A 16391-nucleotide genomic window follows, 5' to 3' on the forward strand; every position below is an offset into this window, starting at 1 on the left:
AATATCCTCAAACCCATCTACGCCCCATGTCGCTTCACTTAATTCTTGCGATCACCTTGTAAGTATCGGTGTACCATTTGGTCAGTAAATTGTTGTTCGGTGGAGAAAGTTCATCTCTTAAGATGCGCTCAAATCCACCAGCCCATGTTGCCTTGTTTCGCATGACTTCCGGCGCACCATACTGGAACTCCAACATTGTTTTGATATTTAACTTCTGATGTATATAAACTTTGAGACTCATTGATTGAATCTCAGTTGTCAATTTGTCATTCGATACGGTGATTCTCGAAATCAGTGTGACCTTCAAACATTTCATGAATGTTTTCCGCCCCACTGCCAAGAACTTAGTGTCACTATAATATTGAGCCAACGGCTTCTCATGACGGCGGCCGTAACTTTCCAACTGTACCGAACATGAATGTACTGTGCTCACGCTTGCCAATTGATATTATGTAAGCTTGCACAGGGCCAATCAGCCATGCGTGATGACAAAGATCGTAAATACTCCGGCGGAGAGTCGGCTTTACCTGACGTCACGTGCTACAAAGTGCCAAATCTCGAGCGTGTCCTCCTGTCCGAGAGTTAAATCCACCTTTTGGCTCGGAACCTCAGCTACTCTGGAGCTATATCGAGCTAGCGCAAAATAATCGCGGTAATTTACTCTTGTTTCGATGTAATTTGGTAAACCAGAACTGAAAGTTCCGACCTTGGCCCTTCGCACCTGCCATGGCGAACCACGTAACTATTTTATCATTCAAATACCGGTGTCAACGGGTTTCAACGTCGAATGTTGTTCAGTCTCCCATAGTATCATATCCCACTAATGTTAGTAGGGGAAGAAGCAAAAACATTTGGTGTGTAGAAACTGGGCTCCTTGCAGCCTGTGGCTGGCTGAAGGCCACTATTTCTGTCTTCCTGCATCTCCAATGATCTTCGATTATAAAATTGGCCATGGTCGTTTCCCCTCCTCTTGGTGCCTGATTTGGATTTTCTATCCAAGTCTACTAGGCACTCTTGGGCCTAAATCTCATCACAAACCTATTCCGCAGGTTCGACCATGGACGGTACTTCTATCGGTTCAGCCCAGAAAAAGAAGCACAACATGCTCGGACGCTTGAAGACTGCATTGAGAGGGCGAAGCAGAGACAAAGATGCACATCTTGCTGCACCAGAGCCAAGTACTTCAAATGACCCCACTAATCTAGACACAAAGAGCGGCTCAGTCGATCCCACGACGGACAATTCTGAGAATGACGACCATGATGCAAAGGATCATTGGCAGATGGTGTACAACGCCTTAAGCGAGAGCGACCGGAACACTTTGGCAACACTTCTCCCAGCGATGGCAACTGAGCATCCGGACGCTGGCCGTTTACGGACCAAGGACATAGTGGACCAAGTAGTCAAGACAACAAAGATGCAGTACCAGGAGTACCAGAAAAGGGAAGTCGGCATTCGAGCAACAGCCCACAAGATACTGAATTCCGCGCTATCCTATCAAGATGTTGTCAATAATATTGTGAAATTTGATCCAACTGGGTATGTGTCAAGTGCTTGGGTGATAGTGTCTCTTGGATTAACAGTATGTCCATCCCACCGACGGAGCGGAGCGGTTAGCTAATTATTTAGATGGCCAGCAACCATGCAGACCTTTGGGATGCTCTTTTCAACTCTTCTGAGTACCTGGCAGACCTGCTGACCCGTTGTGCCTTCATTGAAGAACAGTTTTATGATGGCAGTGGGTCGGTCATAATAAACGCTGAAAAGGAAGGATCGATCGTCCGAGTCTATGTGGCAATACTGCGATACTCCGCTGAAGTACGCAGGGTCCAACTGTTGAATAAGAGAAAGGACATCATGGAAAGCATAATGGCTGTAATAAGCAAGCAACTCGCGCAGCTCAAGACCTCGATCAAGGAAGAGGAGTCCTGCCTGCATCTTTGGCTGCTTTTGGACCAGCAGCTGCATCGAAAAGTCGAAGCAGACGCCAGCCGGAGTCACATCAACAAATTAACGATGGACATCCAAACAGTGCATGATGAAGTTGCCAAGTTAAATCTGCCTTTCACTGCAGGTGCAATTTTCGACTCCTTTACAGATCAGCATGAGGCCGAATGCCTTCCTGGAACGCGAACAGAACTGCTTCAACAGGTGAAGGATTGGGGGAGGTCGAGTGACAGATGCATATTCTGGCTGAGCGGAATGGCAGGTACCGGCAAGTCCACTATTGCAAGGACAGTAGCACGATCGCTTAAGGAGGATGGCACTCTTGGCGCGAGTTTCTTTTTCAAAAGAGGCAGGGGAGATCGGCGCTCGGCTGCAAAGTTTTCCCCAACAATTGTGAAGCAATTAGCCGTCCACATTCCTCAAATGATCACTGGGATTCGAAGAGCTATAAAGGATGATCCTGCTATTGCCAATAAAACGCTTCCGGAACAGTTTGACAAACTTATATTGCAGCCACTACTCGCCGTCGATCAGGGTCAAGCTGTGTCTTCCACTCTGGTTGTCATTGATGCTCTCGACGAGTGTGAACCAAAGGAAGACGCGAACATGATCCTTACTCTGTTAGCCAAGGTTGTGACAGCAACAAGTATGCCAATCCAATTGTTCTTAACAAGCCAGCCAGAGCAGCCTATTCACTTCAAATTTGAACAAATCGGCGAGAGGCATTATCAACACACTCCCTTGCATAAAGTGGATGATGGTTTGACCAAGCATGATATCACTCTGTATCTCACAGAAAAATTCACTGAAATACAACAAAATCCCGAGCATAATCTTCCTCGAGCCTGGCCTGGCGAGGAACAAATTGAAACTTTGGCAACAAGGGCTGCTCCGCTCTTCATCTTTGCAGCCACAGTATGTCGTTTTGTGGGAGATAGTAATTTTGACCCGCAAGAGCAACTACAGGAGTTTCTCACTACCTCATCGGGATACAAGCTGGATGACACATACCGGCCAGTTTTGAAACAGCTCCTGGTCAAAGATAAAAGTGATAGGGACAAGCTGATTGCAGAGTTCCAGAAAATCATCGGTGTGATCATTCTTCTCGCTAGTCCGCTTTCGCTAAGTTCTCTTGCAGAACTACTTGAGCTGCAGGAATGCAAAATCAGCATCCGGCTACGCTCCTTTCATTCAGTTTTGACCATACCTAGCGATCCCAATCTACCCATACAGACCGTCCATTCGTCCTTTCATGATTATCTGCTGGATGACGCGACGAAAAAAGATATGAAAATATCCCACTTCTGGGTCGATAAAGGGGAGAAGCATGAGCTCATAACTAGACAATGTCTTAGTGTCATGGGCTATTATCTCAAAAAGAATATTTGCGAGTTAGAAAGTTATGGGAAAAGCCGAACTGAGATAGACCCTACCACTATGGCAAGATTCCTACCGCCTGTCCTTCAGTACGCCTGTCGTTATTGGGTTTACCATCTCACTCAAAGCTCGGCACCAGCAAGGAAGCTCAACCAAGTGCTCCTTTTCCTGAAAGAGCACTATCTTCATTGGCTGGAGTCGATGAGTATTTTAGGGCTGATATCCGAAACCATGAATGCTATGGATGCTTTGCTTCAATTGACCAAGGTAAGTATCATGTATGCTCGTAAGCAGTTGACCGACTAATATTGGTCGAAATATAGGATATATCCAATAATGCGGTATATTTTTTTCTATCAGATGCCCACAGATTTATCTTCAAATTTGCAAACATTGTTGACACGGCACCACTGCAGCTGTACAGCTCTGGCCTGGTTTTTGCACCACAAAAAGCGCTGATCAGGAGGAATTTTGAGACAGAGCTCCCTGATTGGTTATCTAGAGGCCCAAGAGTGGAAGAAATCTGGAGTCCAGAATTGCAAATCTTGGAGGGCCATTCTGATTGGATTCAGTCAGTTGCCTTCTCACAAGATGGCCAGCTTCTGGCATCTGGCTCTGATGATAAAACCATCAAGCTCTGGGATCTCAGCAGGAGTAAGCTGCAGCAGACCCTGGAGGGCCATTCTCGTTCAATTCAGTCAGTTGCCTTCTCACAAGATGGCCGGCTTCTGGTGTCTGACTCTTATGATGAAACTATCAAGCTCTGAGATCCCATCACTGATGCTCTGAAGCAAACCTTGAAGAGCCATTCTGGTTGAATTCAGTCAGTTGCCTTCTCACAAGATGACCAGCTTCTGACATCTGACTCTGATGATAAAACCATCAAGCTCTGAGATCTCACCACTGACACTCTGAAGTATATCTTGAAGAGTCATTCTGCTTCCATTCTATCAGTTGCCTTCTCACAAGATGGCTGGCTTCTGATGTCCAGCTCTGATGATAAAATCATCAAGCTCTGAAATCTCAGTAGAAGTAAGCTGCAGCAGACTCTGAAGAGCCATTCTGGTTGAATTCAGTCAGTTGCCTTCTCACAAGATGACCAGCTTCTGACATCCAGCTCTGATGATAAAATCATCAAGCTCTGAGATTTCATCACCAGCACTCTGAAGCAAACCTTGAAGAGCCATTCTAGTTGAATTTGATCAGTTGCCTTCTCACAAGATAACCGGCTTCTGGTGTCTGACTCTTATGATAAAACTATCAAGCTTTGAGATCTCATCACTGACGCTCTGAAGCATATCTTGAAGGGTCATTCTGATTTCATTCAGTCAGTTGCCTTCTCACAAGATGGCTGGCTTCTGATGTCCAGCTCTTATGATAAAATTATCAAGCTCTGAGATCTCATCACTGATGCTCTGAAGCAAACCTTAGAGAGCCATTCTGATTTCATTCAGTCAGTTGTCTTCTCACAAGATGACCGGCTTCTAGCATCCAGCTCTGATGATGAAACCATCAAGCTCTGAGATCTCATCACTGATGCTCTGAAGCAAACCTTAGAGAGCCATTCTGATTTCATTCAGTCAGTTGCCTTCTCACAAGATGGCTGGCTTCTAGTGTCTGGCTCTAATGATGAAATCATCAAGCTCTGAGATCCCACCACTGGCGCCCTGAAGCATACCTTGAAGGGCCATTCTGGTTGGATTCAGTCAGTTGTCTTCTCACAAGATGGCTGGCTTCTAGCATCTAGCTCTGATGATGAAACCATCAAGCTCTGAGATTCTACTACTGGCGCCCTGAAGAATACTCTAAGTGCTAACAGAAATGTTACTAACATGAAATTCTCAAATAAGCTACCCCAGCTTCAAACGAACCTCGGATCTTATAATATTCAAGTCTGGCATCAAGGCTTTTCATCAAATTCTTCCAAAATATCTGAAATAAAATTTGAGTTATCCCTACAGGCTGGTCAGTGGGTTACTATTCAGGGTCAAAAAGAGTTATGGCTGCCTTTTGACTATCGGCCCACCTCTTCAGATGTCAAAGATGGTACTATAGCACTTGGATGCAGAAATAGCAGAGTTTGTTTCATTACTATTTCTATCTAGCATGTTGTACTGCGTTGAATTATTTTTGAAGGTGTCAGACTAGTTTCAAGAATCACTGCATCTCTCTCTAACTCTCTCTTATTTTTAAATCTTTTCTTGAAAGAAGGGTTAGAGAGAACTGATCATTATATAATCTTCTGCAAGACTGGGTCATTTTCGCGGCCTTGGCTTTCCTTCCATTAAGAGACAACGTAGCACTTCTGGAAAGTGGCAATGAAAAGTTCTAGGATATGTGTAAGCTATACCTGCGAATTCCGTGTACCATAGCTGTATGACTTTCCTTTACCATCCAGAACAGTTCATTCTTGATTGCATAAAACTACTTAATTCATTTTCAGGTTGTGTAACTCTGCATTTGTTAAAAATGACATTGTTAAGGAGGACACAACTAAGCTGATAATACGTTTTTTGTACAGTACAGTACAGTACAGAGGGAACTGGGAATCGCTCAATGGTCAACTTGCGCTAGGCCCTTGGCAGTGGGGTGCTCGATGCCCTGCCCCTCAACCTTCCGTCCCAAAAATTCAATCGCCGCCTCCTGATCATCCGCATCCACATTGACACAGTAAAATCTTTCGACGACAAGTACATATGGTGGTGGTTCCGTCAACGGGGAAAATTACTCTTTGGAAGACCGTTTCGAACGCAGCCATACTTGGATTGATCAAACAACGACAAAGCCAACCGGTGGATCACCTAGATGTCGTTGGATGCATGAAACCCCTTGTGGTGCCGCGTGACAAACACCACCATCTGGAAAACAATCACCACATGTTTGAAGGTCAGACCGATTTCGAGCTGTATTCTGCTGGTGGAGATATCAGCTCGTGCTGGTAAGATGGCTGTCTCTGGACAATGTGTGCTAGCTGATCAGCTCGACTCCGGTCCGGAACATCACGAAATGACTACAGACAATAAGTCCCCTGCCCACACAATACCAGGCACAATTAGCGCCTTGGCATCAGTTTACTGTGACGAGTTTGACGGGCGACTAGATTGACGGGCGACTGGTTTGGGCGGGCGACTAGATTGACAGGCGACTGGTTTGATGGGCGGCTAGATTGGCGGCCAACTAGATGAGAATGGAGAACTACTCTGTACAGTAGCTTGCAAATTCAGCTTGACAATTGAACTCTCTTGACTTTTTGTTCCAAGAATTATGCCAAGGGGCGCTGGTACTATTATGATGAGACTAGGAATAATATTACTCCGCCTATCTTCTTTTACAATATCATACAACGGCACAACTAACCTTACTTACAGTACCAGTATTTGTTACACAACATTTCCACACGATTTTATGTCAACCCAGTGAATATATGTGGCGGGTACCTTGCAGATCTAATTATCCATTATGTTATCATCTTTCATTCTTCATCTTGTAAGTTAACTATAAAAGCTAAGGTAGATGATATGATTGAAAACAATTTCTGAGCAGTGTGAAACCATTATCTCTTGCGAAAAAGCCGTTTGAAAACCAGTCGTCCTCAGCGCCTGATAGTCTCTGATTCTGATTTAGATGGTTCAGTTGCATGTTCTTCGCTAGGATGACTAGTGATGGACACAGCCGCAAGATGTTCTGAGACTTGAGGAGGAAGTTGATCACTTTCTGGCTGATCAGATGCTTGTGGGAGCTTGTTTGATGAGGAGTTGCCCAACTGTTGCCATTCGCTAAGAGTCTGAGAGGAAAATAAGGTATCTGGGTGATCAGGACCAAGCTGTTTGCTGCGAAGTTGAACGCACATTTTCATCAAAGCTAGGGCATCCTGGACTCTTCCTAGGTATTTCAAGGTATAGGAGAGGTTGGCCATGCTGGTCAGAGTGTCATGATGCTCTGCCCCAAGCACTCTCGGACTAATCTCCATCACCTGCATCAACAGCTCTTCCGCCTCCTTTCACCGTCCCTGACTCCCGTATATGGATGCCAGGATGTTCATGCTGGTTAGGGTGGAGGAATGCTCTGCCCCCAGCACTCTCTTCCTGATCTCCACCACCTGCACCTCCTGCTCTTCCGCCTCCTTCCACCGTCCCTGACTCTGGTATGTGGCTGCCAGGTTGCCCATGCTAGTCAGGGTGTCAGGATGCTCTGTGCCTAGTACTCTTGAACTGATCTCCATCACCTGCATCAACAGCTCTTCCGCCTCCTTCAACTGTCTCTGACTTCTGTATATGGATGCCAGGATGTCCATGCTGGCTAGGGTGTCAGGATGCTCTGCCCCCAGCACTCTCTTTCTGATCTCCACCACCTGCACATTCAGCTCTTCCGCCTCCTTCCACCGTCCCTGACACAGGTATGTGGATGCCAGGTTGGCCATGGAGACTAGGGTGTCAGGATGCTCTGCTTCTAGCACTCTCTGACTGATCTCTACCACCTGCACATCTAGCTTTTCTGCCTCCTTCAACCGTCCCTGATTCCAGTATATAGATGCCAGGTTGGCCATGCAGGCTAGGGTGTCACGATTCTCCACGCCTAGCACTCTCTGACTAATGTCCACCACCTGCACATCCAGCTCTTCCGCCTCCTTCCACCGTTCCTGACTCCAGTATATGGCTGCCAGGTTGCCCATGCTGGCCAGGGTGTCAGGATGCTCTGTGCCTAGCACTCTCTTCTTGATCTCCACCGCCTGCACATCCAGCTCTTCCGCCTCCTTTCACCGTCCCTGACACAGGTATGTGGATGCCAGGTTGGCCATGCTGGTCAGAGTGTCAGGATGCTCTGCTCCTAGCACTCTCTGACTGATCTCCACCACCTGCACGTTCAGCTCTTCCGCCTCCTTCCAATGTCCCTGATTCCGGTATGTGGATGCCAGGTCGGCCATGCTGCTCAGCGTGGAAGGATGCTCATTACCATTTTTTCTCAGCTGCAAGGCCATTACATCTGACAATAATCCCTCCGCTTCATTATACCTCCCATCACTATACAGACAACTTCCAACATTGTGAAGCAAGTTGATGTAATTGTCCTGTTGGATCTGAAACTCACTTTCCCCTATCAATGAAAGAGCATGAGGTAAATATTCGCGCCATACCTGTCGATTGGTAGGATCACTATCTGGGAATACTTTGTCTAATTGGTCTGCCATTTTAAATATCCAATTAGCAAAGCAGTTGTTCTTCCTTATCCAGCTCCGAGTCGCAAGATGTACAAGCCGATGAAGACCTAGGTAATGATTTCCAGCCTGCTCACTAATAAAGGAATAGGCCTTAAGAAGGCCTACGGCATCGGTTCTCTTCTTCTTAGATGTTGGCTGGGGAAGAAAGGACTGAGGAATATCGCGTGGATTGATGCAAGCCATCAATGACAGATAGTCGGCTGCTAGTTCATCTAGGTGCTGGATTTGTTGAAATGATATCAACCAGGTAGTGGCGACCGGGTTCTGGATGTTTGTATAGCGCCCTTCATCCACAAAATCTTCACTTAACAGTTCCACAACATCAGGCTCCTGTTCCTGTAGAAGTGCAATATAGTCAGCTAGTCCTATGTCATTCTCATTGACATATGCGGCCGCCTGAGTAATGGCCAGTGGGAGAAAGGTCAACTGTTTAAGAAAAGCAATGGTTGTGTCCCTATCATCAAGCAAGTCCTTTCGAATCAGTGACTTTTTCAGAATCTCCACGCCAGTCTCCTGATCTAGCGCGGGAATTGGTATCACGGAAGAGGACGCTAGTTTCACTGCTAGTTTTCGATTGCGAGTGGTAAAGATAGTGTGGCCTTGTTCATTTTGAGGGAGAAAGTTCTTAAGGCTTGATGTCGTATTGCTGCCCTTGACCCACATGTCCATATCATCTGCATTGTCGAAAATAACAAGCCACTTTCCAGCGCTCTTTTGGCTAAGATAAGCCTTTACTTGGTCTTTTGCCTCCACGGGCTTCACGTCCTGGATCCCTAGTATCTGTGTGATACTCATGTAAGCTTGTTCAACACTCTCATAGCTGGTACAGGGAATCCAGAAAATCGAGCACTCCTCATCTCTATCTCGCATGCGATAAGCCAACTCCAGCGCTACTTGGGTCTTTCCAACCCCCCCTAGCCCACAGATGGCGATCTTGGTCGTTCCACCCTGACACATCATTAATTCCTCGAGTTTGATGATCTCGTCCTGCCGGCCTACAAATCGCGGGTTTCTTCCAAATGGGACCATCCAGTGATGTTCCCTCTCTACAGAAAAACATGGTTAGTGTAATAAAGCTTGATTATGATACTCTGACTAACCTTCTCGGTGAATAGGTCTCCAATACTCTAAGAAAGCTTTGGCAGCCGAAGCACCAGTTGCTGCTGCATAGGCTTGCCATGTTTTGTTTTTATGGCTGTCCGCATAGTCACACACCCCCTTGATGATGATGCATGAAATATTATCCCACACTCCAGCCCCCTCCATTTCAAAACCAATCACCCTCTCTTTTCTAACAATCTGGTCACGGTGTTCTCCGGATTTCATCACTGTGTCAGTGGACGCAATTTTCCCAATATGCACAGATGCTTCAATTCCTTCTGTAGTATCTCGATGACGACTAACTCGGTTCCCATCGCATCCCAGGCTATTGCAATTTTTCTCCAGGGCCTCTTCACAAATATCATCAGGAGAGTCTCCATAAAAACAACAGCAACCAACAGAAGGATCTACACTGTAATGCTTGTGGTGATAAGAAGCTTCAAACAGAATATCATTGGAGGCCGGAAGATGCCACTGAGAGTCTGATTGCTGGATGGTGCGAAGATGCTGTAACATCTGGCCTTGAAATTCGCTGCATGTTCGACGTGCCTTAAGGCCGGCCAGGAGCGTCCGAATTTCTCGATCCGGTCTTCCAAGGATGTCCCTGACTTCAGTCTTTCGCCAGAAACCACCCGGGTATTGTCTGCCGAAATCATATTCAACCACGGCATCGCTAATGATGACATCGCCGAGAAAGACTTTTTGATCACAAGAAGGACGTGGAGCCCCCCCACAGATACCAACAACTAGTGCAAGCTGGACTCCAGTGTAGCTGACTCGTAGGCTTGAAGCCACACTTGCTGCGCTTCCTTTCCCCATTCCTGGCATGTAGCACATGACAATATTATGCTCTCCAATCCTTCCATTTATGTATGAGTTCGCATCTCCGAGTTGTTTACCATAAAATTTGCCCAATCGATCGTAGGATTCGTCGAAAAGAGCTTCAACGGCGTCAGCCTCCAGAGGAAGGGCGCAGATAATGGCGATTGCAAAATCAGTTCGGCTTTTTGGGCGCATTCTGAGCTGTTCTTGGTAGCTTTGTCGCTAGAGCTTGGATATTTAAGCCTTCTCTTAATCACAAGGGAAATGAAAGTGATGGATTTAACGTGATCTTATCCAGGACAGTTCAGCCATGAAGATGGAGGGGTAATCAGCTACGTCCATCTGCAAGGCTGTCAGTCTCATAGCCAATCATTGGCATGCATGTAATAAACTGACCGCGAGCTGCATTCAGCAGCATAAGCAACCTAGGATACATTTAGTAGTTTATCGCCTTTTAGCATATCACAGATAAGCTGGATTTTTGGAGTGCAAGCTCGGTGCCATTCTGTGGGTAGTAGTCCTGTGTATTGATTATTGGAAGAGTGTTCTACGAGAGTGAGATGGGTGGTGTCAAGCAAATACAGGTAATTTACGAGAATGTCAGTCACGTGATTGTTCCAATACCATCTAATATACGGAGGACCCTACCAAAAAGCGTGCGCCGCCCAGCTGCCAAATATACCGCTAAGAAACGCCACCAGGTTTCGCATTAGTATTAATTAGCGCCATTTTCCCCGCCGCCATTTTAGCCAATCACAAGTTCGGAAGTGGCAGTTACGCACTCATCGGAAGCGGTGGCAGAAAGACGCGTAACAGGACGGGCAATAGACCGGAGGGCAGCTAAACAAGGGGATATGCAGAATAACTGTCAAACTGGGAGAATGATTGAGGAGCATGTTGAATGAAGAATCTCCGGTTCTGGATATGTATATTCTTACTCTTAAACCGTAATAAACCATACTCCGCAAATCGACTGGAAATTCGCGTCTCAACAGAACCCTGTGGTTATCGAGAAACCCGTCTGGCTTGCCGCAATGCCGAATGCGAATTATGACATGCGAAGACCTTCAGCAACCTCCTCCTCGAACACCAAAGGCGGCAACAATACATCTCCGCAAGACGAAATCATGGAGATCTATAGCCAGGTGCTCGAAATGATTGAAATATTTAATCGAATGTCCGCGATACTCGAGACGATAGAAAGAGGGAGTAAAGAAAGAAAGCCGGGATGTAGCAACATTTGAGTGTCGGTAAGCATTATTTCCATATACAGTGGGCTTTAATTGCTGACCGTTCAGCAAAGTACATCGAAAATAAGCCCAAAGAACTCAGGTCGGGGGAGGCTGGCTATTACCGACGACGTACATCTGCGAATCAAAACGAACTACTGCCCTGTGGTGCTCATTTGGATATAGGTTATATGGTTGCTTCTCGGTGGAGTTCACTATTGTGTCGGCATTTTCTCATATGTGCGATAAAAGCTTCTGGAAACCAACAATACCTTTGGGCTGCGGCCACCTCTAGATATTTAGTTGTTCAAACTTAGTGCAGCAGGTGTAATGAATAGCAATGTTCCCACTTCTCCAGGAGACATAGAATATTTGCTGGGATCCACATTTCACCCTTAAAGTAGAGCATGTAATTGACTGAGTAAGCTGTCTAAGAAGTGGAGTGGCCCTAATTAGAGAAATAACTGGGCACATTAAACCGTATGTATTGGGCAGGCTAATATATAATACTCATTCGCCAGAACCGAGCAATCATTAATCCTATTACGTCTCAATCAGAGCTATCGTATCATCATACGCTTTAATAATAGGATCATATAACCTTTTTGGGTCTTGCGGCGTTCCAACAATAAGTCCTTCCTTCCCGTAAGGAAACAGTACGCCTCGTATGGTCCTGCAAAGATGCTTGACGCGCTCGAAGTCCGGCGGAAACTCCTGCAAAAGGTACTCAAATCCGCCAGCTTCCATGTTACCTCGTTTATAAGTTGCAATTTTCTTATAAGTTCCGGTATACCATTCTCTCAGCATGCTGTCTTTGGGCTGGTCCTGTCCCTGTCTCTGTAGCTCATTTAAGTTTTCCCAACCGTGACGGGCACATTGCCAGATAAGCACGTAGAAAAACGACTCAAGATCATGTCGATAGGTATGGTCGATATTAAGCAACACCTCGATCGCCATGAACTCCATCGTGCCAGTCTGGTGCCGCGCGCCACTACGCCCGCTCCCGACTTCCTTGGCAAGATCCAGATCGATTAGCATGCCCGAGTGGCCATCCGTCTTGTTTGGATCGGTGATGATTATGTTGTTCTCCGAAATATCCCGATGAAGGATGTTCCCATCCAGATAAAGAGACCGGTGCGCCTTTATTGCATCGCGAAGTGCCTTGAGCAGCTCCAGTGGTGATTCGTACCTGTAGATCGGCCGGCCAGCGGGAGAGATCACGAGACACCGGAGGACACGGTTGTCGTACGTCTCCTCGCCGTTCCTGTCGAAGAGGCTTGGCTGGTGCGCTGACTGAATGGAGAAAGCTAGTTCGTTCTTCTCCTGGGTGTCCCTTGATTGATGATTGGTGGAACGTGATCGTTTGGATGTCTGCAGACCCTTGTCTGGGGATCTGCGCTTCCTGGAAGACGACTTTTGACGGATATCTAAGCGACAGGGCTCGGTGAGTGGTTGAGATTGATGAAACGAGGAGGCCGTGCTTGGGGGTGCGCTTTTGAAGTCGTGGCGCTTCTCGTCGAAGGTCAGCCCGCAGCGCATGTCGGCGATACTAGTGATGGCACCATGACCAATGATCCTGGCGACCCCCCGGACATTCTTCCGAGCCGCCAGCTCAAGGAGTTCCGCCTCTGGCCTCCGCTTGTCCGACACCCACGAGAATTTGGCTACGCCCTCCGCTTGTCCATCGTTTGCGAGAAAACATGTGGTTCCGCGACACACGATGGCACGCTGATAGGAAAGCATTTCGCCCAGCTGCACCTTCCTTTCCTCTGAGTTCCCAGGGCCCTTGACAGTTATTGATTTGTTGCCGCCTTCATCCCTAGCAATAAAGGTGTCCAGTCCCAGCTCCTCGTCGCTCATCATGGTGTAGCCCACAAGCACCTGAAAGAACTGTCTCGAGTCCGCGTAGACGTCGATGATGCCCGAGCTGTAGGGGCCCGAGCGGTCAAACACCCACGACTCCATCTTGGTCCCGCAGATGGCGAATGCGTGGACGAACCGCCGGGTGGGCTGCGCAGCAAAGACCTCACGCACGCAGCGGCCGATCTGCAGCAGTGTGGCTTTGGTCTTGATCTCCTCCTTGGATTTTTTGAGCTCGCCAACCACCAGGATGTCTCTCCAGTCGTGTTTGTTTTGCGAGGTGCTCCCACCCCTAGCTCTCAAAAGAAGGTCGACTTGGCGTTCCGCCTTCGAACCAGTAAGATCCGCTTTGCTCGCCGTGGTGTAGTAGGTGCCGCGTGATTCCGAGAGAAGGTCTTCTTGAAGACGAAACCACCAGGCAAGGACATTGTCCTGCGTAGGAGGATCAGGAAACTGGGCCCAATTCCCATCACTGTCTGTGGCCAGCACGCGTCGACAGATGGCATCTGCTTTGTCACTCCATTCTTTTCCCTCAAAGTACTTGGCAAGGAAACCCTCGACGTCTCGAAATGTGCAGCCACGTATCTCCTCGAAGATCCTCGGATTCACCAACTCACGCGTCTGCTCGGAACCTTTCTGTGATGACGAGGTGGATTTGACTGGCGTGCTGTCAAAGGAGGGGGGGACGCTCGCCGGAGGAGTTGATCGAGGGATGTTGTCAATGAGGTTAAATACAGTTTTCCAGACATCGAAGTTCCAGGTTTCGACGTTCTGGGATTCAGTGGGAGGCCTTTGAATAATCAGGTTCACTAGCGGCCGGTAGTCGTCATACCTGAAGTGTCCTTTTGCCTTTCGGAGGCGCTCAAATAATTGTGCTAGATCAGACGCCACATCCCCATCATTTATCCGCGAGCGAAGGCTGTAAGCTGCATCCTCTCCCTGTAACGCAGAGAGGAGTTTTGAAATCGCATTTCGATAGAGTTGGTCAAGGCTCTCATCAACGGCATCAGAAATTAGACGCGACTTATATATTCTTTCGGCTTCCTGAAGCGTGCCTCGTAAACGGTCGACTAAGTTGGTTAGAGGATGGTTCTTGATAATGTTGCGATCTTCTTGCGAAAGTCCCGCCATTTTGACGGCATAAAAAGACCGTTGAGCGGGTGCGAGGTTAACTAGGCGTTGTACCGGGAGAAAAGTTAGGTTGGTATGCTTATATTATGTGATGAATGGGAAGCAAACACGGGAACAAAAATGCAGAATTGTTAGGAAGTTATAATATATGATACTTGCGAGAGAAGATAGCTAGATGCTGATATATATAATCAAAGGTCAAAGGGTTGATCCGGCTTGGCTTTGATGCACAACGCGAATGTACAAACAAAATATTGAAATCGTATTGTGAGGAGGTCGGCTATTCCCATTTAGGATTAATGTACGCCACCCAACCCGGGAGATGTCAGAGCTTGCTGGCTGCCAGGGAGGAACGCATTAGGTATTAGTAATCACTGTACTTAAGCTCAAGCCAGCACGGTAGGTGCCGTTTTGGGTTATCAAACATCACGAACTACTCCCTTGTGGTGCTCATTGGACATAGGTCATATGGTTACTGATTGACATGATTTCCAGTTGGAAACGATACCGGCAAATAAAACTTTTTTTGTAATTAGTGGCTATGTAGATTGGAATCGGCGATATCGTCATAATTATCTCTTTCTGCCCATTCAAACAAAGCTCTATCAATTACACCATATCGCATAACATTTTTAATGAAAAAAAAAAAAAAAACTAATCATGGGACCCTTTCAACCACCTTGAGGTTTAACCGTCCATATAAAGGACACTGATGTAGTTCACTCGGTGGCTACGTTCAGGGGCGGCACTTGTCGGCTGGCTGTGCGCTCTTGCCTGTGCCTCCCGGTTTTCCGCTTGTCTTCGCAACTCTACTTCCTGTCGTTCTCGATATGCTACCTACCTTCGTGCCGCTTCCGCTTTATGGAAGAGAGCCTTGTAATCTGGCGAACCGTCATCAGCCATTAGATAGGGATAAGGAGTTACATCAAAAAGTAAAATGGGTACCAAAAATTTAGATGCGACATTTTGCGGGGCGATAATTCTTGAAGTGGTGAACAATTCCAACCTTGCCTAAAAAAACACGGATCAGCGTTTGTCCGCGGTATACATCACAAGACGCAGCCAAGACAAGATTTGCTGCCAGTGAATGTTATTACTGCATCCAATGAGCGCCAAATGCAATGCCCCTCCAAAAATGATTTCTTTTTTCTCTCTGAGCCCTCATCTCGAATTTGACACTGTAAATAATCACCGTAGAAATGGACGCTATGAGATGTGAATTAATGCTTTTCATAGTTAACCTCACCGCTAGTATTTGACGCTCCATATATAAAGAAATCCTGTAAATTTGCGAACGGTAGGGAAGAGCCAACATGTTGCAAGAGCAAGGTTGTTGTGTATCAAAGCTGAGAGTGCCACCTATGTCATGCGATTGGCGGGGTTAGGTAAACAACCTTTCAAAACTTTTTCGCTGACCCGACAAGACTCGTCCCTCAATAAAGTACCTTCCAATTTCCACACCACCCCAGTTACCACCATCCAGCGGAGCAAACTCTTCGAATACTCGGAATCGCAGACTCCTACATTATGTCCCGCATCTATCTTCCAAGCAACATGCCGACCGAAACGAGGAAGAACTTGGATGTCAATCCCTTGCCTCCAGAATGCGAAAGCGAACTTAAATATTTAAAACAACATGCGGATAAAATCACTGAATGGCGAGCGACACCTGATACTCCGAAGGAAAGCATGGAGGCTCTGGACGT

General features: G+C 46.9%; 4 protein-coding genes across 4 annotated transcripts; 1 reads left to right on the plus strand and 3 right to left on the minus strand.

Moving 5' to 3' along the window:
* Positions 1-1057: 1057 nt before the first annotated feature.
* HCAG_02237 (predicted protein) lies at positions 1058-4091 on the plus strand (the record flags this gene model as incomplete). Its single annotated transcript, XM_001542016.1, has 4 exons — positions 1058-1539; positions 1638-2862; positions 2914-3591; positions 3648-4091. The coding sequence occupies 4 exons, from the start codon at positions 1058-1060 to the stop codon at positions 4089-4091; spliced, it is 2829 nt and encodes a 942-aa protein (XP_001542066.1).
* Positions 4092-4412: 321 nt separating this feature from the next.
* Positions 4413-5238, minus strand: HCAG_02238 (predicted protein; the record flags this gene model as incomplete). The annotated part of the gene is made up of 4 exons (XM_001542017.1): positions 4413-4512; positions 4543-4638; positions 4669-4750; positions 5196-5238. The coding sequence occupies 4 exons, from the start codon at positions 5236-5238 to the stop codon at positions 4413-4415; spliced, it is 321 nt and encodes a 106-aa protein (XP_001542067.1).
* Positions 5239-7324: 2086 nt separating this feature from the next.
* Positions 7325-10660, minus strand: HCAG_02239 (conserved hypothetical protein; the record flags this gene model as incomplete). The annotated part of the gene is made up of 5 exons (XM_001542018.1): positions 7325-8053; positions 8413-8418; positions 8459-8481; positions 8617-9588; positions 9643-10660. 5 exons carry the CDS (start codon positions 10658-10660, stop codon positions 7325-7327), a joined length of 2748 nt encoding a protein of 915 aa, XP_001542068.1.
* Positions 10661-12237: 1577 nt separating this feature from the next.
* HCAG_02240 (predicted protein) lies at positions 12238-14685 on the minus strand (the record flags this gene model as incomplete). The annotated part of the gene is made up of 1 exon (XM_001542019.1): positions 12238-14685. One exon carries the CDS (start codon positions 14683-14685, stop codon positions 12238-12240), a length of 2448 nt encoding a protein of 815 aa, XP_001542069.1.
* Between the last annotated feature and the right edge of the window lie 1706 nt (positions 14686-16391).

Source organism: Histoplasma capsulatum, genomic scaffold, assembly GCF_000149585.1.
Source record: "Histoplasma capsulatum NAm1 scaffold_2 genomic scaffold, whole genome shotgun sequence".
In the NCBI taxonomy this organism is placed as follows: Eukaryota; Fungi; Ascomycota; class Eurotiomycetes; order Onygenales; family Ajellomycetaceae; genus Histoplasma; species Histoplasma mississippiense.